At 35.3% G+C, this 27,277-nt stretch overlaps 2 protein-coding genes across 2 annotated transcripts; both read left to right on the top strand.

Annotated features, from left to right (window-relative positions):
* The first annotated feature begins 10,846 nt into the window (after window positions 1–10,846).
* Window positions 10,847–11,809, top strand: LOC106760591 (uncharacterized mitochondrial protein AtMg00810-like). The gene has a single exon (XM_014644013.1). The coding sequence runs from the start codon at window positions 10,847–10,849 to the stop codon at window positions 11,807–11,809; it is 963 nt and encodes a 320-aa protein (XP_014499499.1).
* Window positions 11,810–13,811: 2,002 nt separating this feature from the next.
* Window positions 13,812–17,177, top strand: LOC106760583 (LRR receptor-like serine/threonine-protein kinase FLS2). Its single transcript, XM_014644005.1, has one exon. It carries the CDS (start codon window positions 13,812–13,814, stop codon window positions 17,175–17,177), a length of 3,366 nt encoding a protein of 1,121 aa, XP_014499491.1.
* The last annotated feature ends 10,100 nt before the right edge of the window (window positions 17,178–27,277 follow it).

The raw sequence follows: 27,277 nt of genomic DNA, 5'->3' as shown, positions 1-27,277 counted from the left end.
TTGAGACCTCAACAGGATTGGTAATGCATCAAAGGAAATAAGCAAAAGACATACTGAAAAGGTTTCAAATGGATCGTTGCAATGAAACAGAAACGCCACTTGAGTCCAACAAAAGATTGAGAACATATGAAACTGAAGGAAATGTGGATGAAACTTTGTACAAGCAAATGGTTGGGTCTCTGAGGTTTCTTTGCAATGGCAGACCGGACATAATATTTGATGTTGGTTTACTAAGTCGCTACATGAATAGACCTAAGAGAAGTCACTTGGTTGCAGCAAAGAGGTTACTGAGATACGTAAAAGCTACTGAAGACTTTGGTATTGTATTTCCACGCACTCAGAACACTGCTGATATCAAGCTTGTTGGATACTCTGACGCTGATTTTGGTGGAGATGAAGACGAGAGGAAAAGCACATCAGGAAGTATCTATTTCCTGAACGAAGCACCAGTTTCGTGGAGCTCAAAGAAGCAATTTGTAGTTGCTCTTTCAAGCTGTGAGTCAGAGTATATAGCTGGTTGCAGTGCTGTGTGCCAGGGGATATGGTTGACCGAGATTTTGAAGCATTTGAAGATACAAACCATAAGTTGCATAGAGTTAAAAATGGACAACACTTCAGCCATGAGTCTTGCTAAGAATCCAGTAAGCCACGGTCGGAGTAAACACATTGAAGTTAAATATCACTTCCTGCGTGATATGGTTAGCAAAGGAAGTGTTGAGTTGATTTACTGCAAGTGTGAACTTGAACTTGCAGACATCTTTACAAAGGCACTTAGCCGGGAGAGGTTCAAACTTCTCAGAACATTAATTAGGGTGAAGTCTTTGAGAATTCTGAATTAATGGAGAATGTTAGGATTAATTCAGAAACTTAGTTTAGGGTGTTGAATTGGTCAAATCTAGTTTTTCAGTTTATTCCGTTAAGTTCTGTTACTTTTCTTTCTGCTTCTCTGCTTGTATAAATTTACACTCTTTTCATTCAATGAGTAAGAGGTATATTCAGCTTATCTTTCCTCTTCATCCTTTCACTCTGTTTCTCTGATATTGCCTTATTCTAATAGGCTTGAAGTCCAGCCAAATGAGCTGTGCAAAGTTTAGCTGAATATGCTACAGGCGTGCTAAACTAAATATCTTTAATCTTGAAGTTGAGTTAAACTGCAGAAGGGCAAGTGAAATAAAGCTCTTATACTCTTTTTCACAATTAAATACTTTATTAATAAGATTAGTAAAGTATTATAAAGAATCAAACCCAGATACGTGTCGAATACAAATGCATGATCCAAATTAAACTATCGATACATCATGTATATAATACATAAGGCATACACTACAATTCAACTTTAATTAATAACAAACAGCTATCCTCCTGTATCTAATGTTTTCTAAAGTACGATGGAACTCTTGTATGCTAAAGTAAAAACAACTAATTCTCATATCTCTGAATTCTGTCTTTTTTTTATACTTATATTAATCATTAATATTGGGAATTTTTCTTTTCTGGTATTTAGAAAGTTAATGAGGGAAAAACCAACCACCCTAGTCGATCAATTTATTCGCTTATTGGGCTCCCTTCCTATGTGGAGAATAGGTCTAAATATTGTGGTCTATTATGTCTCATTAGGTCAAAATGAGATGGGTTAGATTAGTAGAGCACAAGAGAGTCAATTTGGAGATAAGCAAAAGCCAAGTGAGAGAAAAAGAAAGAGAGAAAGTCATTCCCGCATAACCCTAAACCTCCACTGCTGTTTTCGTCGTTGTGAAGTCGTTCACCGTTGGATCGAGCTGATTTTTGGACAGTATGTTCCAGACATACGGTTCTTCATTCCGACTGTTCGGATCGTCAATCGGAGGTCTAGTTTGGGAGAAATCAGTCCCGCACCAGCAGCCATGTTTTGGAGAATTTTCATCTTCTTTGTTCTCTTTTGTGAGCATTTGTGCTTAGTTAATTTGGCTTACTGAAAATACCTTTTGGTATTATTATTGGAGACTCTTTTTTACCCTATTATTGATCATAGTGGATTTTTCTTTGGTCTGGACGACTCGTGGTTTTTACCCTTGCATTGAGGGGTTTTCCACGTTAAAAATTGTTGGTGTCTCTTTGTGCTTTGGATTCTATTTTTGTTCTATTTGTTTGGTGCTCCTCACAGATTCTCGCAAGAAGGGGGATTGAATTTTCACTGCATTATTACTCTTTGCCAAGTTGTTATATTTGTTTTGGCCCTTTCCCCCATCAGAGTGGCATTAGAGCTCTTTGGTTAAGGGACTGTTTAATTTGCGTGAACGATGGAGGCACATACAAATTTGATTCCGTTGAATGGAGAAAATTATCACTTATGGAAAGGCAAGATGAAGGACTTTCTATTTGTGAAAAATTTGCATCTTCCTGTTTTTGCTTCCAATAAGCCAGAATCCAAGTCAGATGAAGAATGAGATTTTGAACATCAACAGGTTTGTGGATTTATCAGGCAGTTTGTTGATGACAATGTCTATAATTTTGTTGCTAATGAGACACATGCGAGAAGCCTATGGGATAAGCTTGAGTCTTTGTATGCTTCTAAGTTAGGGACTAATAAATTGTACTTGCTGAAAAATTTTGTGGAGTTGAAGTACAAGGAAGGAACTCCTGTTTCAAATCACTTGAGTGAATTTCAAGGACGCTATGATCAATTAGGAGGAGTGGGTATAAAATTTGATGATCACCTATTGGGCTTATTCTTATTAAACTCTTTACTAGATTCGTGGGAGACATTTCGGGTTTCCATGATAAGTGCTACCCCTAATGGTGATATTTCTTTGCAAATGGCAAAAAGCGGTGCTCTTAATGAGGAGATGAGAAGGAAGACACATGGTACTTCATCTCATTCAGAAGTGCTTATTACAGAGAATAGAGGGAGAAGCCAAAAGAAAGAACAAAACGGTGGTAGAGATAAAAGTAGGAGCAAGTCCAAGTCTCGGTACAAGAATGTGGAGTGTCACTATTGTCACAAAACAGGGCATATAAAGAAGAACTGTTTTTTGTGGAAGAAAGAGAACAAAGACAAAAAGGGTAAGCAAAGAGAAAGAGATAACGATGATGGTGATAGTGTTACTACTACTACATGTGGTGACCTTGTTTGTCTTCGTGATTATGACATTATTAATCTTGTATATGATGAGAGCATGTGGATAATTGATAGTGGTGCTACACTACATCTTATACACCTGGTGATTTTGGAGTATTGAAGATGGGTAATGATGGGGTGTCTAAGGTTATTGGTGTTGGTGATGTTCACTTGCAAACCAACATGGGGATGCAGTTGTTGCTTAGAGGAGTTAAACATGCTCTAGATGTTTGCTTTAACTTGATTTCTGTGCAGGTACTTGATGATGGTGGATTTGATAACCACTTTGGTTCTGGAAAGTGGAAGCTCACCAAAGGTAACTTGATTGTGGATAAAGGGGAGAAAAACTCTAAGCTTTACTGGACAAAAGCTTTGGTTGCTAAAGATAGTTTGAATGTCGTGTATATGGAGTCATCTTTGTGGAACAGAAGGCTTGGGCACATCAGTGAAAAGGGGCTTAACATCTTAGCTAAAAAGGATGTTCTCTTAGGATTGAAGAATGTAGAGTTGGAGAAATGTTCTCACTGCATGGCTAGTAAACAAACTAGAGTATCCTTCAAGAAGTATCCTCCCTCCAGGAAGTCAGAGTTGCTTGAATTGGTGCATTCTGATGTTTGTGGCCCGTTGAAGGTAAAGTCTTTTAGTGGTGCACTTTACTTTGTTACTTTTATTGATGATTGTTNCAGGAAGCTTTGNGTTTATGCACTANAGAGAAAGGACCAAGTGTTGGANAAGTTTAAAGAATTNCATGCTTTGGTTGAGAGGCAGTCAGGCAAGAAGCTGAAGCGCATTCGTACTGACAATGGTGGTGAGTATTGTGGACCATTTGATGNTTATTGTAGACAATATGGTATTGCACATGAGAAGACTCCTCCCAAAACTCCTCAGCTGAATGGTTTAGCGGAGAGGATGAACAGGACATTGATTGAAAGAGTTAGGTGTATGCTTTCTGAAGCAAAATTGCCTAAGCATTTCTGGGGTGAGGCATTGTTTACAGCAGTGCATGTTATTAATCTAAGTCCTGCAGTTGCTTTGAACTCTGAGGTGCCAGACAAGATTTGGTTTGGCAAGAATGTTACTTATGATCACTTGCGTGTCTTCAGTTGTAAAGCATTTGTTCATGTTCCGAAGGATGAAAGATCCAAGTTGGATGTGAAGACAAGGCAATGCATCTTCATTGGTTTTGGTCAGGATGAATTTGGATACAAGTTGTATGACCCTGTTGAAAAGAAAGTTATTAGAAGCTGTGATGTGCAATTCATGGAAGATCAAACTATTGAAGATATTGATAAGGTGGAGAAGTCCATTCCTAAGGAAGACGGTAATGTGACTGATGTTGATTGTCTATTAATGATTTGGATATTGATGTTCATGATGATGAACAAAACAGTGATATTGATAATCAGCAAGTTGGGGATAACTTGGATGTTCCTATTGATAATGTTGATGAAGAGGAACATGATGAGAGTCTTGGTGATGTACTTGAGCTACCTGAAGATCAACCTAGAAGATCTGACAGGCCAAAACAACCTTCTAAGAAGTACTCTACCGATGAGTATGTGATGTTGACTGATAAGGGCGAACCTGAATGTTATGAGGAGGCCGTTGAAAGTGAAGAAAAGCAAAAGTGGTTGGATGCAATGCAGGATGAGATGAAATCTACATGATAATCACACTTATGACTTGGTGAAGTTGCCTAAGGGTAAGAGAGCCTTAAAGAACAGGAGGATCTTCAGGGTGAAGCAAGAGAGCAATTCTACATATACCAGATATAAAGCCAGATTAGTGATGAAAGGCTTTAGACAAAGAAAGGGTGTTGACTTCAATGAGATTTTCTCACCTGTGGTGAGGATGACATCTATCTGAAATGTGTTAAGTTTAGCTGTTACTCTTGATTTGGAGGTTGAGCAGATGGATGTGAAGACAACCTTCCTTCATGGTGATTTGGAGGAAGAGATTTACATGAAGCAACCGAATGGTTTTCTTGTTAAAGGCAAGGAAGACTATGTGTGTAGGCTACGAAAAAGCCTATATGGTTTAAAGCAGGCTCCGAGGCGGTGGTATAAGAAGTTTGAGTCTGTTATGTGTGAGCAAGGCTAAGGGAAGACTACTTCTAACCATTGTGTTTTTGTCAGGAAATTTTCTGAGAATGATTTCATTATACTATTGTTATATGTTGATGACATGCTTATTGTTGGAAATGATGTTTCCAAAATTGACAGGTTGAAGAAGCAACTCGGCGAGTCATTTGCCATGAAAGACATGGGAGCTGCTAAGAAGATTCTTGGTATAAATATCACTCATTATAGAAACTTTGGCTATCACAGGAACACTACATTCAGAAGGTGTTGCAAAGATTTCAAATGGAGAATGCTAAGGTTGTAAGTACTCCTCTTGCTACTCATTTTAAGTTGAATGTTAAACATAGTCCTTCAAATGAAGTTGAGAAGATAGCTATGAGCAAATTCCTTATGCTTCTGCAGTGGGTAGTTTAATGTATGCAATGGTATGTACAAGGCCTGATATTGCACACGCTGTTGGAACAGTTAGCAAATTTCTGTCAAATCTAGGTAGAGAGCATTGGAGTGCTGTGAAATAAATTTTGAAGTATCTTCGTGCAATAGTGGTTTGAGGCTTTGTTTTGGAGGTGATAAGCCTACTTTGGTGGGTTACTTAGATTCAAATATGGATGGAGACATTGATTCCAGAAAGTCCACTTCAGGCTATTTGATTCAGTTTGCAGGGGGAGTCTTGGCTTGGCAATCAAAGTTGCAAAAGTGTGTGGCATTGTTTACTACTGAGGCAGAATTCATTGCACTTACTGAAGCATGCAAGGAGTTGTTATGAGTGAAGAAATTCTTGCAGGAGCTTGATTTTGTGCAAGATAAATACTTGTTGTATTGTGACAGTCAAAATGCTATTCATCTTGGTAAGAATCCAACTTTTCATTCTAAATCCAAACATATTGATGTGAGGTATCATAGGATACGTGATGTTTTGGATGTTAATTTTTTGGAACTAGCTAAAGTTCATACAGATGATAATGGTGCTGATATGATGACCAAGGCATTGCCAAGAGGAAAGTTTGAAGTTTGTTGTGAGATCGCCGGTTTGGCGAATATCTCCACATAGTTGTGAGGGGGAGATTTGTTAGGTTATTGGGCTCCCTTCCTATGTGGAGAATAGGCCCAAATATTGTGGTCCATTATGTCTCATTAGGTCAAAATGAGATGGGTCAGATTAGTAGAGCACAAGAGAGTCAATTTGAAGATAGGCAAAAGCCAAGTGAGACAAAAAGAAAGAGAGAAAGCCATTCCCGCATAACCCTAAACTTGCACTGGTGTTTTCGACGTTGTGAAGTCGTTCACCGTTGGATCGAGCTGATTTTTGCACAATAGGTTTCGGGCATATGGTTCTTCATTCTGATCGTTCAGATCGTCAATCGGAGGTCTAGTTTGGGAGAAATCGGTCCCGCACCAGCAGCCCTGTTTTGGAGAATTTTCATCTTCTTTGTTCTCTTTTGTGAGCATTTGTGCTTAGTTAATTTGGCTTATTGAAAATACCTTTTGGTATTATTATTGGAGACTCTTTTGTACCCTATTATTGATCATAGTGGATTTTTCTTTGGTCTCGACGACTCGTGGTTTTTACCTTTGCATTGAGGGGTTTTCCACGTTAAAAATTGTTGGTGTCTCTTTGTACTTTGGATTTTATTTTTGTTCTATTTGTTTGGTGCTCCTCGCAAATTCTCGCAAGAAGGAGAATTGAATTTTCGCTGCATTATTACTCTTTGCTAAGTTGTTATATTTGTTTTTTGAACTTTGCAAATTAGTAATTGTGTTTTTAAATTATTTTTTTCCTTTTGTTTTCATTTACTTTGTGTGACAATTTGAATGTTACATTCTTTTTCCTTTTCTCGTAACGTGTTTAATTTGCTAATAGTAAAATAGATTTGAATAGTAGAATCCTCAAGTTCTTTGGACCAGTTTCGTTTTCTTCTTTTCAAGTGTATAAGATATATGCTTAATTTTTCTAACCCATAAATTGGATTCAAATATAACAATTAATGGTTGCAGGAATTTGTGGGCTAGTCATTTTCATCATTTGAAAATGTCGAGCATATGCTTATTTTTTTTCTAACACTTTAAATGGATTTATATAGAGCAATTTATCTTTGAAGATCTTTTTTTGGACGAGTTCATTGTTTTCTCTTTTCGGTGTGTTTTATTTTCTAACCCATAAAATTGATTTGATAAGGACAAGTGTAAACTCTAAATTTGACTCCACTAACATGATTTGGTCTTGATCCATGCGGATTGAAATCAGAAAAATCCACAGAATTAAAAAACTTTTTATAAAAAAAGTCTACAGGATCAAAATATCTGTAAAATTCCTATGAAGCTAGGACTAATTCATGGACTTTTTTTTAGTTTTTATAATTTTTTGCTTAATAGTTCATTTATACTTCAAGTAACTATATTCATATTATATAAACGAATTTTCCCATGTAACATAGTGAGAGCATAACTTTGTTTTTTCTATATTCTTTTATTGAAAAATTATATATGAAAAAATATAAATCACTTATTTTGTAAATAGTATTTATATGTAATAATTTCATCATACATATTGAGAATCATTTTGATTCTCCTAACTGTCTCATGACAGTTATTTCGTTTTACCGTTTTGTGTTTTCCCTTTCTCCCATGGAACTCTATATATAGAGTTCCTTCTCTCTTTTTCTCGTGTGTGATGTAAAATAGACTCAGAATACTTTCATGTTAATAATAGAAAAAGTGTACATTTTTCTTACTCACCTCGTCACGATCTATCTTTTTCTCTTCTGCATCTCCGGCAACTGCCGTGCCGGAACGCCGTCGACGAAGCCTCCGACGCTTTCTCTCTCCATCGCCTCAGGCTCTCTGCTCCCTCGTTCTCTCTCTTTCACTCATTCATTTTCCAACTTATGCCACGCATGCAAAGAAGATTACGTTTAATGAATTGTCTGGGCCAGCTGAGGCATTAGGCCTTCATCACTCCAGGTGAACAGTGCTGGGCCATTCTCAAAATGGTATCAGAGCAGGTCTAAGTGCCTGCTCTGCTTCCGTTGTTCGTTCTTCGATTCTTGCTTCATTCTTGGGCCTTCTTGGTGGTTTCTTGCTTCTGCCATGGATCAATTCGATCAAACGTCCAACCCAGCTAGCCCCTACTATCTGCACCCAGGAGAAAATCCTGGCCTCACTCTGATCACACAAGTGCTGAACGAAAACAACTACTCATCTTGGAGCATAAGCTTAAGGAGAGCTTTGCTTTCCAAGAACAAAGTGAAGTTCATCGACGAATCGATAAAAAGACCTCAAGAAAATGGTGTTATCTACGACGCCTGGGAGAGATGCAACGTCATGATTCTATCACATTGCCGAAAGCGTGATTTACATTGAAGACGCTAAAGAGCTATGAGATGAGCTCAAGGAAAGGTTTTCTAAGGGAGATTATTTTAAAATCTCAGACTTACTACAAGAAATACACTCCATCAGACAAGGTGAAAGGGGGGTGAGCCAATTTTTTACCGATTTAAAAATCCTATGGGTGTTAAGACGCAAATTCTCCTAATGGACCCTCTTCCGAATGTCAACCGCGTTTTTTCACTCATTATTCAACAAGAGCGACAAGAAAAACAAATGTCTACAGAGGTAAAAGTCCTTGCTAATGTTGCTGGAAGAAATGGTCAATGGAAGCCTGACCAGAACTGTAAAACTCAAGGAAGAGGAGCTGAGCATCAAGGAAGGGGAATTGGATTTCGTGGTCAAGGCAGAGGAAGGGGAAGAAATCCCAACTACGGGAAACAATGTTCATATTGTAACAAAATGAACCATACTATAGATGAGTGTTACTCTAAACATGGTTATCCTCCTTGGTACAAGAAAGAAGAGAAAAGAACTGACTGGACGAGTGTTAATGCGTGCCAAAACAATACTGACTCTGGAGAAACTCAGAAAGTTCAACATGTCAACAATAGTAATGGTTTCAATTCCATTACACCAGAACAGATGCAGAAACTCCTCAAAATAATAGACTAAATTGATGATCCTCCCACACACAAAATCAATCAAGTTCAAAGAGATGAAACAGAGAATGAACAAGGTATTTTTTCTTGGATTGTGGATACTGGTGCTATAGACCATGTTACTCATGATAAAAACAATTTTATTACATTTTACAAGATCAAACCAATTTCTATAAAATTGCCAAACAATACTATGCTTATTGCGAAACATGCTGGAACTGTGCAGTTTACTAAGGAATTTTTCATTTTTAATGTTCTTTATATACCAGATTTCTGTTTCAATTTAATATCTGTGCAAAGCCTTATCAAGGATATGAACTGCAACCTAACTTTTTCCTCTAAGCAATGTCAGATCAGGGAAAATCGTACTTTGAAGACGATTGGATATGCTAAATCCTACAATGGACTCTATTACCTGCAAAGCTTACCTAAACCAGCTCAAAGCTATAATTCAAAGACTGTTTTCTCTTGTAAGAGTGTTGATGCTAACCTGTGGCATCTTAGACTAGGCCATCCAAGACATAGAATTGTGAAACAAAGATGTGAAATTTTTTGTATGTTAAAGTTGATGTTAATTCTGTTTGTGATACCTGTCATTTTGCTAAACAACACAAGTTATCTTTCCCAAAGAGTATTTCTACTACCAGTGAATGTTTTGAAATAATACACTGTGACATATGGGGACCCTTAAATACTATTTATGTTCATGGTCATAGGTATTTCCTCACGATTGTTGATGATTATACTAGACACACGTGGATTTTCCTAATGAATAATAAAGGACAAACAAGGGATTTATTACAGAATTTCATCATTAAAATTAAGAATCAATTCAACAAAATGGTAAAAAGCATCAGATCTGACAATGGACCTGAGTTTAGATGTGAAAACTTTTATAACATGCATGGTATTAATCATCAAACTAGCTGTGTTGAGACACCTCAACAAAATTCTGTTGTTGAAAGAAAACACCAACACATCCTTAATGTGACATGTAGTCTCCTTTTTCAATCAAATATGCCTAAGGCTTATTGGTCTTACGCTGTAGGGCATGCTGTCTTTTTAATAAATAGAATGCCTTCACCTATCCTCAACAACAAAACCCCTTATGAAATGCTTTATAACAAAACTCCTACTTATCTTGATCTTAAAGTTTTTGGATGTTTATGTTTTGCTTCTACTCTAGAAAATAACAGAAACAAACTTGATTCTAGAGCAAGGAAAGGAGTTTTTCTAGGATACAAGAGTGGTGTAAAAGGATATACTGTTTTAGATCTAAGCACCAAAGAACTTTTCATAAGCAGGAATGTCATGTTTCATGAAAATATATTCCCTTACAACAATTTACAAGACAACAGACAGGACACTATCAGTGAGGAAGAAAAGGCTGAATCTATCAATGATCTTTTAAAAGATCATTATCCTTTGATTGAAGACAGGAATGATGAGTTAGATGATTTTGACCAAGAAGAACAGGAACAAGCTTCTGCTGACAGAGATAACAACAACAACAATATTGATGATCACGAAAATCATGGAAGCAATCTTGACACATTTGCTCCTGTTGCTAAACTTACTACTGTTAGACTTCTTATTGCTCTTGCTGCTTCAAACAATTGGTTTCTACATCAACTTGATGTAGATAATGCTTTCCAAATGGAGATTTAAAGGAAGAAGTCTATATGCAATTACCTCCAGGTATGAACACTTGCAAAGAAGGATTGGTATGTAAGCTAACAAAATCTCTATATGGCTTAAAGCAAGCTAGCAGGCAATGGTTTGAAAAACTATCTTCTTATCTTATATCTGTTAAATATAGCCAATCCAAGTCTGATCACTCATTGTTTACCAAAAGAACTGCCACTGGTTTTACTGCTTTACTTGTATATGTGGATGACATTGTGTTAACAGGAAATTCTATGGAAGAAATTAACCACATAAAAGAGCTTTCGCATAAAAAGTTTCGTATTAAGGACCTTGGAGAGCTTAAATATTTTCTTGGACTTGAAGTAGCAAGATCCAAGGAGGGAATTCATTTGTGCCAGAGAAAGTATGCCTTGGACATACTTGAGGAAACAGGAATGCAAGGTTGCAAGCCTTCTTCTACCCCTTTTCTGAGAGACACCAGCACACTATACAAAGAGGACAACTATCTGGCCAACCCTGAATCCTATAGAAGATTGATAGGGAAGTTACTCTACCTCACCAATACCAGACCTGACTTATGTTTTACTGTCAATCTTCTCAGCCAATCAATGCAATCTCCCACTCATTATCATTATCAAGCTATTCAACATATTCTCAGATATATAAAATCCTCACCTTCTGAAGGGTTATTCTTTGCAGCTAATTCACCTAAACAACTAAAGGCCTTTAGCGACTCCGATTGGCCCACATGTCCCAACACAAGGAGATCCACTACGGGGTTTTGCGTGTTCCTTGGATCATCACTCATTTCCTGGAAATCTAAGAAGCAGAAGACTGTTTCCAGATCTTCCACTAAAGCAGAGTATAGGGCTCTTGCTGCCACCGTATGCGAAATACAGTGGCTTCATTATCTTTTGCAAGATTTTCAAATTGAAGAGGTTGGGGTACCTATTTTATATTACGACAACAGATCAGCACGACACATCGCTCACAATTAGAGCTTCCACGAACGAACCAAGCACATAGAGCTTGATTGTCACGTGGTGCGCCAAAAATTCCAGGAGGGCCTCTTACATCTTCTTCCAGTCCGATCCGACGAACAGTTGGCTGACATCTTCGCGAAGTTTCCACATCGTGTAAAATTTGGAACGATTATCCCCAAGCTTGGACTAGTAAACATACACTGTCCAGCTTGAGGGGAGGCTATTGAGAATCATTTTGATTCTCCTAACTGTCTCATGACAGTTATTTCGTTTTACCGTTTTATGTTTTCCCTTTCTCCCATGGAACTCTATAGAGTTCCTTCCCTCTTTTTCCCGTGTGTGATGTAAAACAGACTCAGAATACTTTCATGTTAATAATAGAAAAAGTGTACGTTTTTCTTACTCACCTCGTCACGATCTATCTTTTTCTCTTCTGCATCTCCAGCAACGCTGTCGACGAAGCCTCCGACGCTTTCTCTCTCCATCGCCTCAGGCTCTCTGCTCCCTCGCTCTCTCTCTTCCACTCATTTATTTTCCAACTTATGCCACGCATGCAAAGAAGATTACGTTTAATGAATTGTCTGGGCCAGCTGAGGCATTGGGCCTTCATCACTCCAGGTGAACAGTGCTGGGCCATTCTCAAAAATACATGATGTCGTAAATTCTATAACATTCATAACCATATAGTGAAGATTTCGTTGTTCTCAAATTTTGAAACATTTCAAAATCTAAAATTAGAAAAACAGTATTATACTAAATTCGCAATGCATGAGATGAATTAAGGGGTATGAGATGTTGCAAAAATTCGTGAACAATTTATAGTATAGAACATTAATAGATGTAATTAAGGATTAATGAAAAGATTCTGATATTGAATTAATATAAGTAATACGTTAAAAGGAATACTTAGGATGACATTGTTATGAAATATCAAACAAGGTATAACAGGTTGTATGAGTAGTTTAGAAATAAGTAAAAATGTAAGAATAACCTGAAAATTATTAATGAAAAACTGATAGATATTAAATGAATTGTTTATAATTAATTAACTATTATAGATATTTCTGTCTTCACTTCATTATACATAGCTGTTTATAAGATGAAATGTAATATCAGGAAGTTCAATTTTACATAAAACCTCATTTGTTATCTTTCTAATGCAAGTATTTGACCAATTTGGTTCATAAATATTTAATATAATATTTTAATTATATTAGGAAGTGAGAAATTACAATATATTAAATTATCTAATAAAATATATAATTTTATATGTATATATAAATTATATTATTTATAAAATTTAATTAAAGTTTTACAGTAAAACTAAACCCACCTTAACTTTAATCTTAATCTTCTTGAGAGGAAGGTTTTACGGGTTAGAGCATATTTTGGTGATTCTTTTAAGAATGCATTGAGAGTGACTCATAGACCATGGGTCAAATTGATATCTATATTAAAGTCTTTTAACTACGTGCTTAATATTAAAATTACTCGGTTAAACCGATCAAGATCTTAATTTTAACTTCTTTTTTTTAATTTCTTATTTCTTAAATTTATAAGCTATTGATAAGGAAAATCGATAACTTGAAATTTTTGGACTAATCTTACTTTTTTATCATATAATTAATTTTTAACCCACAAAAAAAAAGCAAGAACAATCAACCGCTTGTTTTTTCTCAAGACAAGTTTTATTTTTCCTTTGCATTTTTGGTGCACTGATTTTTTAACTCGGTGGGCCTAAGCGTAAGATTTTTCTGAAATAATTTTAATTCTCCTCATTATGTGTGGTTAATTTTCCTATCCATAGATTGGAAATGAGAAGATAATAATGATCTAACACCATACAAATTCAATCATCTTCCTCGTTCCGGAGAAAACCAAATTAAAAAAAAAAAATTAGGTATATCATAGACTTTTGGAAAGACGCAACCGGTTCTTACAATTATGAATATAAATGAATCATAACTACTCTTGTTTACTCTTTCCTCACTTCATACTTCATATCAGAGAAACTACAATGACTGCTTATTTTCTCAAAACAGTTTACCTTCTTCTTCTTCTTTCTTTTCTTGCCTCAGAAATTATTGCCACATTGAAAAATTCAAGCGAAAGTGGTGAAGCAAAGTGCATAGAGAGGGAGAGACAAGCACTTCTCAGCTTCAAAGAAGGTCTCATAGATAACTTTGGCATGCTCTCCACTTGGACCAATAATACTGATTCCTGCAAATGGAAACGCGTTCAATGCAATATTCAAACTGGTCATGTGCAACTACTTGATCTTCATGGAAATTACCGCTCTATACCGTTATACTATTTAAGAGGTGCAATCAATGTCACTTCATTGATTCACTTGCCATATATTCAACATCTTGATCTCAACGGTAATTATTTTGAATTGAGTTACATCCCAGAGTTTATGGGCTCCATCACCAACTTAAGATATCTCGATCTCTCTAGTTCTTATTTTGCGGGGAGGATTCCTTCTATACTTGGAAATCTCTTACAACTACGGTATCTAGATCTTCGGGAAAATCTTCTATGGGGAAAAATTCCCATTGAGATAGGGAATCTGAAACACTTACAGTATCTCGATCTTGGACTATTCTATCTTTCCGGGAAAATCCCATCTCAAATTGCAAATCTCAGAAAGCTACAACATCTGAGTCTAGGAAGTAATATTCCTCTATATGTGTGGAGAAAGCCAAATTATATTTCAGAATCCTTTTCTGGAGAAATCCCTTTCCGCATAGGGAATCTTCCATTATTGCATACTCTCCGACTAGTTGGCAATTTTGATGTACAAGCTAAAGATACAAAATGGCTGTCTACTCTCCATTCCTTAACCATTCTAGAGCTCAGTTCATTGCATAGCCTAAAACCCTCTCACCAGTGGCTACAAACTATCGGTAAAATCATTCCAAACTTAACAGAGTTGAGACTAGTTGATTGTAATCTTTTACATAGTGATATTCAATCTTTGTTCCATTCTCACTCTTCAAATAATTACACCTCTCTTACCATACTAGATTTGTCTTCTAATATGTTGTCACCATCAATACTTCAATTCGTGTCTAACTTTAGCCTTCATCTTCAAGAGCTTTATCTTTCTCACAATAATATAACCTTGTCACCTTCTCTGTGCGCAAATTTTCCATCTCTTAAGGTCCTCGATCTCTCATACAATTATCTTGCATCATCAATGTTTCGAGCTAATTTTAATATCAGCTCCAAACTACAAGAGCTATATCTTGAAAATTGCAGTCTTATGGATGAAAATTTTCTTCTTTCATCTACTTCTACAATGAATTCTTTGTCCTCACTTATCTACCTTGATCTCTCCAATAACTTCCTAAAATCATCTCCAATGTTTTACTGGCTTTTTAACTTCACAACCAATCTTCATTTCATTGACCTTAATGGTAACTTATTAGAAGGTCCCATTCCAGATGAATTTGGGAAAGCGATGAACTCTCTTGCGTATCTTTGTCTCCACAATAACAAACTCCAGGGCAAGATCCCATCTTTCTTGGGGAGCATGTGCAGATTACAAATATTAGACCTCTCAAATAACAAGTTAAATGGTGAATTTCCGAGCTTCACTCAAAATTCTTCATGGTGCAGCAGACACATATTTCGGGGATTGAACTTATCTTATAACCAAATTAATGGTAGGATACCCGAGAGCATCAGACAACTATCTCAGTTGGAAATTTTATCGTTGCAGGGGAATTCTTTAGAGGGTGATGTAACTGAATCTCATCTTTCTAATTTTTCCAAATTAATTTTCTTAGACTTTTCGCATAACTCATTATCTGTAAAATTTAGCTCTAGTTGGGTTCCTCCTTTTCAATTAGCGTTCTTGCTTCTTGCATCTTGCAAGGTAGGACCCAGTTTTCCTAGTTGGATCCAGACACAAAATTCCTTAATCCATCTAGATATATCTAATAATATGTTGAATGATTTCGTACCAGAATGGTTTTGGAACCAGTTGAAAATGTTGTACAGTTTGAATATGTCTCACAATAATCTCATTGGTTCAATCCCTAATATGCAATCAAAGCTTCCTTTCAGACCATCTATAATTTTAAGTTCAAATGAATTTGAGGGAAAAGTTCCATTATTTTTGCTACAAGCTTCTGAATTATTACTTTCTGCAAATAAATTTTCAGATTTCTCTTGTGGAAACGTCACAGCTGCAAACTTGGCCACTTTAGATTTATCAAATAATCAAATAAAGGGGCAACTTCCAGATTGTTGGAAATCGACAAATCAATTATTGTTTCTTGATATAAGTAGCAATGAATTGTCAGGGAAACTTCCTATCTCTATGGGCAGCCTGGTTAACCTAGAAGCTTTGGTTTTAAGAAACAATAGTTTATTGGGTGAATTGCCTCCCTCTTTGAAGAATTGTAAGAATTTAATTATGTTGGATGTGAGTCAGAATATGTTGTCGGGCCCAATGCCTTCATGGTTTGGAGAAAGCATGCAACAATTGATAATCTTGATCTTGGGAGGGAATCACTTCTCTGGAAAGATTCCCCTTCATCTATGTTATTTGAAGCGTATTCAATTATTGGATCTTTCCAAGAATAAGTTATCAGAAGAAATTCCACCTTGCTTAAACAATTTTACTGCATTGTCTGAAAAGATCATCAATAGAGTTGAAACTGAAAGTCGGGTGTACTGGTACAATAGTACTTACTATGAAATTTATAATCTTTTAAGTTATAGTTATTCGTTTCATATAACTTGGATGTGGAAAGGTATGGAACATGACTTCACACATCCAGAATTAACTCTTCTGAGCATTGATCTCTCGTGTAATAATTTAATTGGTGAAATTCCGAAAGAGATTACACACATGCTCGGGTTAGTTTCTTTGAATTTATCAAGAAACAATTTGAGTGGAGAAATTCCTTCCGATATTGGATATTTAAGTTCACTTGAATCTCTTGACTTGTCAAGAAATCAATTATATGGGAGAATTCCTTCTTCTCTTTCTCAAATGGATTTTCTACAAAACTTGGACTTGTCACACAATTCTCTTTCTGGAAGAATCCCATTAGCAAGGCACATGGATACATTCGATGCCTCTTGTTTTGAAGGAAACATTGATCTTTGTGGTGAACAACTTAACAAGAGTTGTGCAGGAGATCAGACATTAGTAAAGCCTCAAAAAGTAGAAGTCCATGGAGAATATTGTGTTTTCTATGAAGCATTATACATGAGCTTGGGGATAGGATTCTTTACAGGCTTTTGGGGCTTATTAGGTCCATTACTACTTTGGCAACCATGGAGAATGACTTATCTGAGGTTTTTGAATAGACTAATAGACTATCTACTTGTAATGGTTGAAGTGAACTTAGCAAAGCCCCAAAGGTAGATCAAAGACAAACAGAATGCAAAAGGTGGCTCAAAAACTAGCTGGTACATAATTCTAATAACTTCTTTCTTTGAATTTTATAGTCCTAAATTGTCATTCAGATAAGTAAATCAGTAAGTTTCATATTGAAATCGAGAATACCTTTCTAAAAAGAAATGTACAAGGCTTGGCATGAATGTAAGTGTTAGAATTTGATTCTTGCTTACAATAAACGTACTTTAATTAATTGTATGTCTCTCTCAGCTACATACTCTTTTTCATCAATTTTATTAAACAATGATTAAACCCTACGCTTCTATTCATGGCTTTACTATTGGTAGTTCAACTTTTCTATAAATAATTGGTTTTGTTGGTGTAAAGGAATTATTGATAGTGTGCTCTGTTATGGGAAGTTTTCATTTTTTTCAAATGAATTATGCTAAGGCCATTTTAAAAATGCTTACATGTTATACACTTTTTTGTGTAATCTGGTTTTCATTTCGTTTACCATTAAAATTTGGTCTCTAAATTATTTTTCCATCATTACAATAATGTTTGTCATCACAAGAATCTTAGCACAAGTTTATAGTAATTCATTTCATTTAGTTTATCATTAATATTTGGTTTCCAATTTTTTTTTTCTTTATTACTAACGTTTGTCATATAATATTTAGCTGAAAATCTGCAGTCTATAACGTTTGAGATGAAAGCATTAGAGATTGTTGGGACTGTAAGATTTGGAGGCTGAAGTTTCATGAAGCAATGATTTGATAGTTTGTGGTTGTATAATCTATAATATAAATTTAATTTTAAGCCAAGAATTCGAGATATCCTAACTTGCATATGTTAAGAATATGGGATATCTCAAAAATTTGTAATTCAGACATTGAATCTCATCTTTAATCACTCTTTCGTACATTCATATTCCAATGACAGTGACATTACATCTAACTTCTTATCATATATGACAGTATATAAATATTGTTGATGTTATTTTACATTCAAAATTGGATTTTTAAAATAAAATTTTTAATAATTGTCGTTCAATTATGGTTATCAGATTCCAAATTTTATTAATGATAACATGGTATTTATGTTGTCTTATTAATGTGGGTTACTTGCTAATACATGTACTTATTATACACAGTTTCTCATGTTACATGATACTGAACCAAGGTAATTCCTTAATTGATACCATTTATGTCCTGCATTAAGAATCTAACACTTATAACAAAAAGCATCAACTTCGTTCCTAGCAGCTGCAGCTTTTGTATATTTAGCTTAATTTAGAAAAGAAAAATATTTTCGAAAAGCATTCCAAATCTAAAATCAAGATCATAGATTCCTCTACTTTCCAGCAATAAACATAAACTAAAAAGGAGTTGGAAATAACATATACCTTTAGATATATGAATCAAAAAGTTATAGAGAAGTTACAATATCATTCAATCCCAACAACAATGGAAATTAAATACTGATGCTGAGAATGATAATTCTTTGAATATAATGGGAAAAAGAGAATAGGACAGCTTAAAATATAATAGTTATAATGAGTCACCCATTATATCTTTCTTTTCTTCTATAAATACTTCAAGCAAATAACCTTCATTTGATTGCTTGCGCTCATTGCTTCAATCATCAGCTCAGCGCTTAGAGCTAATTTTTAAGATGCTCTGTCCTCAATTTGCTCAGTTCTTACACTTAGCAAATCTTTCCTGCATTGGTCCAATTTTACTCAGCCAGTCAGCTCTCTAAATTTTCTCATTCATCCACATATATATAAAAAAAAAAAAAAAAACCCATAAATCTGGATCTCATGCTAAGTATTTCTCAATTTCAGCAAAGATAAGAGTTCTTTTATATAAAGTTGTTCAACTTTATATGAATTACTTATCTATATATATATATATATATATATATATATATATATATATATATATATATATATATATATATATATAATTTTAACACTTACACTAGTGCAAAAACGCTATTTAACGTCACCCAGTAGACGTCAGTTTGCTGGTAACCCAAGGTATATGAGTGGATGGTGGTATTATCGTAAATAGCTTGGTAAACTAGACATCAAATTTAAGGTAAGGCGACGTCTATGATATTGTAGATGTCCCCACTGTCGCAAACCGACGTCTAATGGCCTGGGGTAGGTGATAAGACAGTCTAGTGACGTCGGTGTTAACAGAGGCCAACGTCTACTAGGCTGCAATTAATGCTCTTCACCTAATTCCCAGGCCCTTAGACGTCACGTAGTCAAAGGGCGACGTCTAAGGTCTGTCTGGAAGGTAGGAAGATAAAAAATTCTTCAATTTAGACGTCGGTGTTGAGGGGAAGCGACGTCTATGTGCCTGTAATTAATTATGTTCACCAAACTCGAGGGCCCTAGACGTCGGCTAGAGGGGCACCAACGTCTACATTATTATAGACCGTCAGCGCCCTATCACAACTGTCACGAACATCCCTGACAGGAAATCAAACGTTAATCAGTTCAGCTTCCTAGACGTCGGCTCCCCTCGAAACCGACGTCTAATGAGTATTCAAAAGTCAGTTTAAATGTTAACTTGGACGTCATATTAGTGAGATAACCGACGTCTAGGTGACTATAGACGTCGGTTTCTAGAGCAACCGATGCCCAATTTCATTTTAAATAAACCGCAAACTCTTCGCGGCATTCAGTTTCTGATATCGTCTTCCTCTTCTCCTTTTTCTCTTGCGGCACCTCTTCTTTTTCTCGCTTGTGACACCTCTTTTTTTTCTCTCTTGCGGCATTCCATTGTTGTTTCTGATATTTTTATCGTCTTCCTCCTCTCCTTTTTCTCTCTTGCGGCATCCCAGGTGCGTGGTTTTTTTTTATGCTTACCGTTTAAACTTTGTTTAGTCTTTCATCGATTATCTTCTGGTTCAACTGATTAAAATTTGCTTTCTCTATGTTGTGTTTTAGTGCAGTTTTGTTCCTTTCTTGGGGTAACGTAGTAACACATTCTCCATTTGCTAGCTGCCTTCCAGAAAAAGTGGCGTCATGTGAATTTCTTTTGATCATTTCAACCCAAAAACGACCCTGGGTCGTTGCCTAGTTATCGTTTCACCGTGATTTTTTCCTCTTGCGGATGAAAATGGAACTAAGCAACAACCTAGGTTTGGTTTTGGTTTAAAACGACCCATAAGAAATTCAAAAGACGCAAGCTTTTTTTTTTTGGGAAAACTAGCAAAAGAAGATTGTGTTACTAGGCTATCCAAAGACGGAACAAAACTGCACTAAAACACAACCATTGGATTAGACGTCGGTTAATGTATATAATGACTTTAGACGTCCAGTTAGTCCTACTCTTGACGTCCAGTTAGTCCTACTCCCGACGTCTAGTTAGTCATACTCCCGACGTTCAATTAGTCCTAGACGTCGTTTATATTCATGTCCGACGTCCCATTGACGTCACCGGAAATGACGTCGATTGTTTTGTAAACATTAAAAGTCCAAAATAACCGACGTTAATCAGCGTTTTTGCACTAATATTAACAAAGATGCAAAGAGAATGTTTGCAAGAATGGATATAAACACATTGCAAACCAAAAACCACCAACAAATGTATTTATCAACGCACCGTATTAAATGACGTTTTACTCCAATATAAAATATTAAATTTATTTCAAGTCACATCACATATGGTCTTTTTTATGTTAAACCTAAGACATTTAATGTAAACAATATCAACTAAAATTGGAAAAAATGCAACTGAATTTTTTAGTTATTTAGTCCAACTAAAATAAATCCAATAACATGAATTACCCATCTTTAATGATTTTTTTCATGTAAGTTACAAACTATCCCATTCAGCATCCATTGGTTTTGCCAAATTATGAAATTTTAGTTTTAGTAGATTGTCTAGAACATCGTGAAGTATAGAGTATTGAGCTAAAACTAATATATAAATGGTTAGGGCTAAAGCTTAAAGTCCCTTTATTGTTGTATTACTAATAAGTGCCTAATACAATTTTGATATTATTTTGCTTTGATTTTGTTAAATATTAATAGAAGTCATTCCAATTTAACTTGCTTTGTAGGTTTTTATGATCACAAAAAGTCAAAGAAGAAAAATCAGGAAAACGGTGGAATTCTAGATAATTATGGGCAAAACTGACTTTGACACGACTAAAGCGAAAATCTTATGGTTTGAGCCACTCAAGAAAACCCACATTTGAGGGAAACCTCAAGTATTGGACTTGAGGCTAGTGCTGTCAAAATAGGTTAGAACCCAGGGCCAACCTGACCCATTAGTGGTTTGAGTCAGGCTGGGTTTGAAAAAAGTGAAACTTTTTTATACGGGTTAATTTTTAACCCTGCTCACTTAGAATCCGGCTCACATGGGTTGAACCCGTGGTGAGCCGAGTTGGTTCACCAACCCACCTAGTTTAATTTAATTATTTATTATTTTGTTTTTCAATATTATTAGTTAACATTTTTTTATTGTATAGTAAATGAAAATAAAGAAAAAGATGTTTCAAGAGACCAAATTATAAATTTATCCATTCAAGACTTTAATCTTATAAATGGATAAGTGACACAAAAGTTGTCGATATTATAAACTTATTTATTCGTTTTTTGGGTTTGCTTTTGGATTACATTTGAATTTTATGTTTAACATCATTTTAGGGTGAAATTATTTAAATTTGAACTATAAACAAATTGTATGTTTGTTTTGGATTTAAAAAAAAACTTGTAATTAAGTGAGCTAATGAGCCAACCCGTTTAACCCACCAACCCATGGTGGGTCGGGCCGGGTTTGAATTTTTTCGGCTTGCCAATAAATGAGCCAGGCTGAGTTGGTAACTAAGTGGCCAACCCGTGGTAAGTGGGATTGGGTTGGGCCGGGTGGCCCAATTTGATAGCACTACCTGAGGCTAAGTCACAATGACTCCTTGAATATCTCAGGGGATACAACACCAAAAGCACGAGGCTTGAGCCGCAAAGGAAACCTACCTTGGAAGGAAACCTCCGTAGTTGGAACCACGCTTCCACCATTGATACCATGCCCTGGAAAGTTTATAAAACAAATTTGCTCCTCTATTTTAAAATATGTTTGGAAAGATCTTAGAGAGATACTTTGAGAGTTTCTCACACACTTTCCTATATACTTTTAAAGAATATTATTAGAGGTTTAGAAGATAATATCTCTTCTTTGTATTGAATTCTTTCCATCCATCATGAGGAGTTAAATCTCCAAAAGTGCTAAAGTAAGATATAGCCCTTTGAAACTCTCCAAAAGTTTAGTTAGCTACCAATGCAAGGAGGTAGCTAACTAAGCTCAGACTTTCTAGTATAGAGATCTATTTTTTGCAAGTAAACAAATAGATGTGGAAGGAGGTTCAAGGAAGATAACTACGCACATATCAGTCATCATAGCATCATGCTAGAATATATCAATATGCACAAGCCAGAAAGGGAAGACTTTGAGGTGGTAAAATAATGAAGGACAACCTTCCCTTGTGATGGAAATAGTTTGGTAGAGTAATACAAACAAGAACTCAGGTTATTTTTGTTAAAAGAAAAACATGAAACACAAGGAAATTCTGATGTATTATTTCAAGGAATAAAGTACCATATATATACATACAAGGATGCTATAATCCTTCATCTATTAAAGGAAAGACATGTGCACAAATCTGCACAAATTATAATAATATAAAAAATATAACTAACATAATATTTGATTGTCTAATATCCTTTAATAGAATATTTGACATATCTTAACAGTCCAAACAACCTCTCTCGAGTCTTAGACAATTTCTAATCATTATAATCAAAGAAGATGTTAGAACTCTCGTGAAAACATGTTTAAATATCCAATTTTTTATATAGAGTCTGATATTCTTACTAAACAAATTGACATAGCTTATTGGACAACTTGACCTTACTGGTTAGATGAATTGAGCCAAATTAATTGTGCCTTATTTGAAGTAAAACTTATAATCCTTTATATATTCTTTAATTTTATGAAATTTTCACTTATTTACATAATATTCTACAAATAGAGTCCAAATATTTTTCCTTCAAAATTATTTAATAAACTTTTAATTATTTAAAAAAATAATAATAAAAATACTAATAAAAAATAAAAATAAATATCCGGTATAATCAGTCAAACCATAAAATTCCACATCACTTACTTTGACCATCTAGAGAATTTTGTAATATTTAGTTAAAGCAATGAAAGCTTCATTTAAGATTTGTACTCACCCGCCAGTTGTTGCAGTAACAGGTTGACGAGTGACATCATTCTTCTTGATATCAGCTAACACAACATCAATATTGTCATCCTCAAATGCAAAATAAACACGATACTGCAACAAGATGCAACAACATAGACTTTGTTTGTTGTTTGTGATTATTTTAACATATAAACAAACACATGACTCTTCTACAGGTGGGTGGACAAATGTCAACATCTGTGAACCCTCGATTCTTAAACGAATGTCAACATTCATGGACGGATATCAATATCCGTTTGTTCTTCAATAAATGTTGATATTCGTCCACAAATGTTAACATCCGTTTAAGAACCTAATACATATTCACATCCGTTTAAATATGACTGAAGTACAAAAGAGAAATGAAAAAAAGTATAAGGAACTCTCTGTAATAATAGAGGAAGTAACTCTTAATATAAAAGGTAACCACAGCGAAAACTAATTTGAATGAGAAGATAAAGTAATTTTGATTAGATATTATATCATAGATATTAATAATACAATCAAATTGACTAATAAAGTTGAATATTTAGCCCCAATTTTTTATTCTTGATTAACAATAAGGACATGTAACCATCCTATAAGAAACAATGAGACATTTTAGGAAACATTTCCATGTTTTACAATATATTTCATATAAGAATAGAAATATTTATTACTATTTATATTTAAAACATTATGATTGAGATATCACAAATATTTGATATTCTAATATATTTTCAAAACTTAAAATCCTATTAATTCAATACTATGTGATCTGTTATAGTAACCAAATGTCATGATGATAAATGTGCACATAATAAAAAAAATCCACTTACACTTATTTAAATTGTCTTGAAAACAACTTACTAAAACTTCGATAGAAGAAAGGCAACACAAGCATAAGCTTTAAGTAAATATTAGAGTAGACTCAAGATTCAAAAGGGTAAAACCCTTCTTTTAAATATTCAAGAAGAAAAAGTATAAAATATTTTTTTAAACACTTTAGCTCTTCATGAAAAAAATCTCAAACTTTTTTAGTGTTAGTTGTTTTAAGCCTTTACAAAAATCCCAAAAAACTTAAAAATTAATTTTAAATAAAATTATGATAAAAAGACATCATTTTTATTTTTCCTTAAGTGTTTCAAACTCTTAAGTTGTCATGTAATCTATTATGTACTAAAATTTCAACCAACGCAAGTTAAGAAATTTATACCAACTCTACGATTTCACAATCAAAATGATATGAAATTGCCCTCAAAATAAGTTTGGAAAGAATCTGATTTTGAAATGCATTCTCTCTTTATTCCAAATGCTTTTACACGTAATGGAATGAATGCCTAACTTTCAAATTATGACTCAAATCCCATCTTTGACATTTCTTTATACAATATCATAACTTTTGGCATAATATAAAAAAAGGATTTATATTACCGACAAACAGTTTTTAATAACAACATTTATTCTTATAGCAACCCTTCTAAATACTAAGAAAATAACAACTACAAACAAAATACACCATCCTCTTTAACATTTCTAACTCTTTCACTAAATTCATGTTTTTTGGTTCACTTTCTTGCTTTTTGTGATTCCTTTATATTTTCTTTACTTTTTGTTCCGGTGTGAGGTCGAGCTACACAAAACCTTCACAATTTGTCTCTTCCACCAGTCCCTCGTCCCTTCGTCACTCCTCGTCCGTCCCTCCGTCTCAGTTTAAGTCCGCCCGGGAGGGTACTTGCTAAAGGAACTCTGATGCTTAAGTCAGTTTAAAAGTCTGATCGATTATCAGAATTCAGTATTAAATGCGCAATAAATGAACCTACTTACCTGGTGCCTTTGACCTCTATTTATTGTGTTGGCTATGGGCTTAGTATTAGAGCGGCCCTAATTAGGGCCTAATCACAACCCAATAATCTTAAACCGTAATTAGCTTAATTAAACTCACTCTACCTTGACCTTCTGGACTGCCCACTCCTAACCGCTCGATTGTCCTTGTCTAAGGTGACCGACCGTCTTATACGTCTGGTGGTCCTTCGCACATCAGTCCTAGTACTTGTCTTTGGTGACCGAACGTCCTACCTGTCTGGTGGTCTCTAGTACACTTTTCTTATATGATATTCCTAAATTATTCTTATTTATCATATAAAAATTACAATTATTAAGTGATCTTCCAATAAAAAAGTGTGATTTATAAATCAAAACATAATTTGAGTCATCCTATTACATATCGTGATTATTGTTATTCACGAGGTGATGATTGAAAATAACTCCTACATTGTTCACCAAAACCAAAAACAAATTTAACAAATACTTCAAACATATTTTTATTTGTAGCACATACAAATATTAGAGTCAATGAGATGTCCGACATCCTAACCACAGACGTTTATAATGACGTCAGTTAGTGCCAATGACCGACGTCAATAAATGTCGGTTCTGATTAAACTAGTCGTCTAAAGGCATTATGTAGACGTCGGACAAAGCATTAACAGGCGTCTAAGAGCACTTAAAGACTTCGAACTAGACACTGACCGACGTCTAAGAGCATATATAGACGTCGATTTTTGCATTAACCGACGTCTAACACAGTGGTTGTGCTTTAGTGCAGTTTTGTTCCCGTCTTTGGATAGCCTAATAGCACAATCGCCTTTTGCTAGTTTCCCCCCAAAAAAAGCTTGCGACATTTGAATTTCTTATCGCATTTCAACCCAAAACTGAACTGGGGTAGTTGCTTAGTTCCATTTTCATCCGCGAGAGGGAAAAATCACGATGAAACGATAACTAGGCAACGACCCAGGGTCGTTTTTGGGTTGAAATGACCAAAAGAAATTCACAAGACGCCGCTTTTTCCGGGAGGCAGCTAGCAAAGGGAGAATGTGTTACTACGTCACCCCAAGAAAGGAACAAAACTGCACTAAAACACAACACAAAAAACAAATTTAATCAATTGAACCAGAAGATATAATCGATGAAATATTGGCAAAGGTTAAATGGTAACAATAAAAACCACGCACCTGGGATGCAATGCCGCAAGAGAGAAAAAGGAGAGGAGGAAGACAATGACGTTATCAGAAACAACAATGCAATGCCGCAAGAGATAAAAAGAAGAGGTGCCGCAAGCGAGTAAAAGAAAGGGTGAAGCAAGAGAAAAAGGAGAAGATGAAGATGCGATATCAGAAACTGAATGCCACGAAGAGTCTGCAGTTTATTTAAAATGAAATGGGGCGTCAGTTACTCCGGAAATCGATGTCTATAGTCACATAGACGTCAGGTATCTAACTAATATGACATTCAAGTTAACATTAATACTGACTTTTTGAATACCCATTAGACGTCAGTTTCTAGGGTATCCGACGTCGAGGAAGCTGAACCTATTGACGTTTAATTTCCTGTCTGAGATCTTCACGACGGTTGTGATGGGAAGCCGACGTCTATAATAACTTATATGTCGGTGCCCTTCTAACCGATGTCGATGTCCCTCGAGTTTGGTGAACATAATTAATTACAGGCACATAGACGTCGCTTCCCCTCAACACCGACGTCTAAATTGAAGAATTTTTTGTCTTCCCGCCTTCCAGACAGGCCTTAGACGTCGCTGTTTGACTAAGTGATGTCTAAGTGCTTGGGAATTAGGTGAACAACATTAATTGCATCCCAGTAGACGTCGGCCCTCGTGAACACCGACATCAATTGACTGTCTTATCACCTACCTCAGGCAATTAGACGTTGGTGTGCGGCAGGTTAGACGTCTACATTGTCATAGACGTCGCCTTACCTTGAAATAGACGGCTAGTTTACCAAGCTATTTACGATAATGTCACCGTGCAGTCATAGACGTCGGTTTATCAGTAAACCGACATGTACTGGGTAACATTAAATACCAT

The sequence above is a fragment of the Vigna radiata genome, chromosome 1 (assembly GCF_000741045.1).
Source record: "Vigna radiata var. radiata cultivar VC1973A chromosome 1, Vradiata_ver6, whole genome shotgun sequence".
NCBI lineage: Eukaryota > Viridiplantae > Streptophyta > Magnoliopsida > Fabales > Fabaceae > Vigna > Vigna radiata.
The sequence above is the reverse complement of the archived record's forward strand: the minus strand, read 5'-3'. Positions and strand labels throughout refer to the sequence as shown.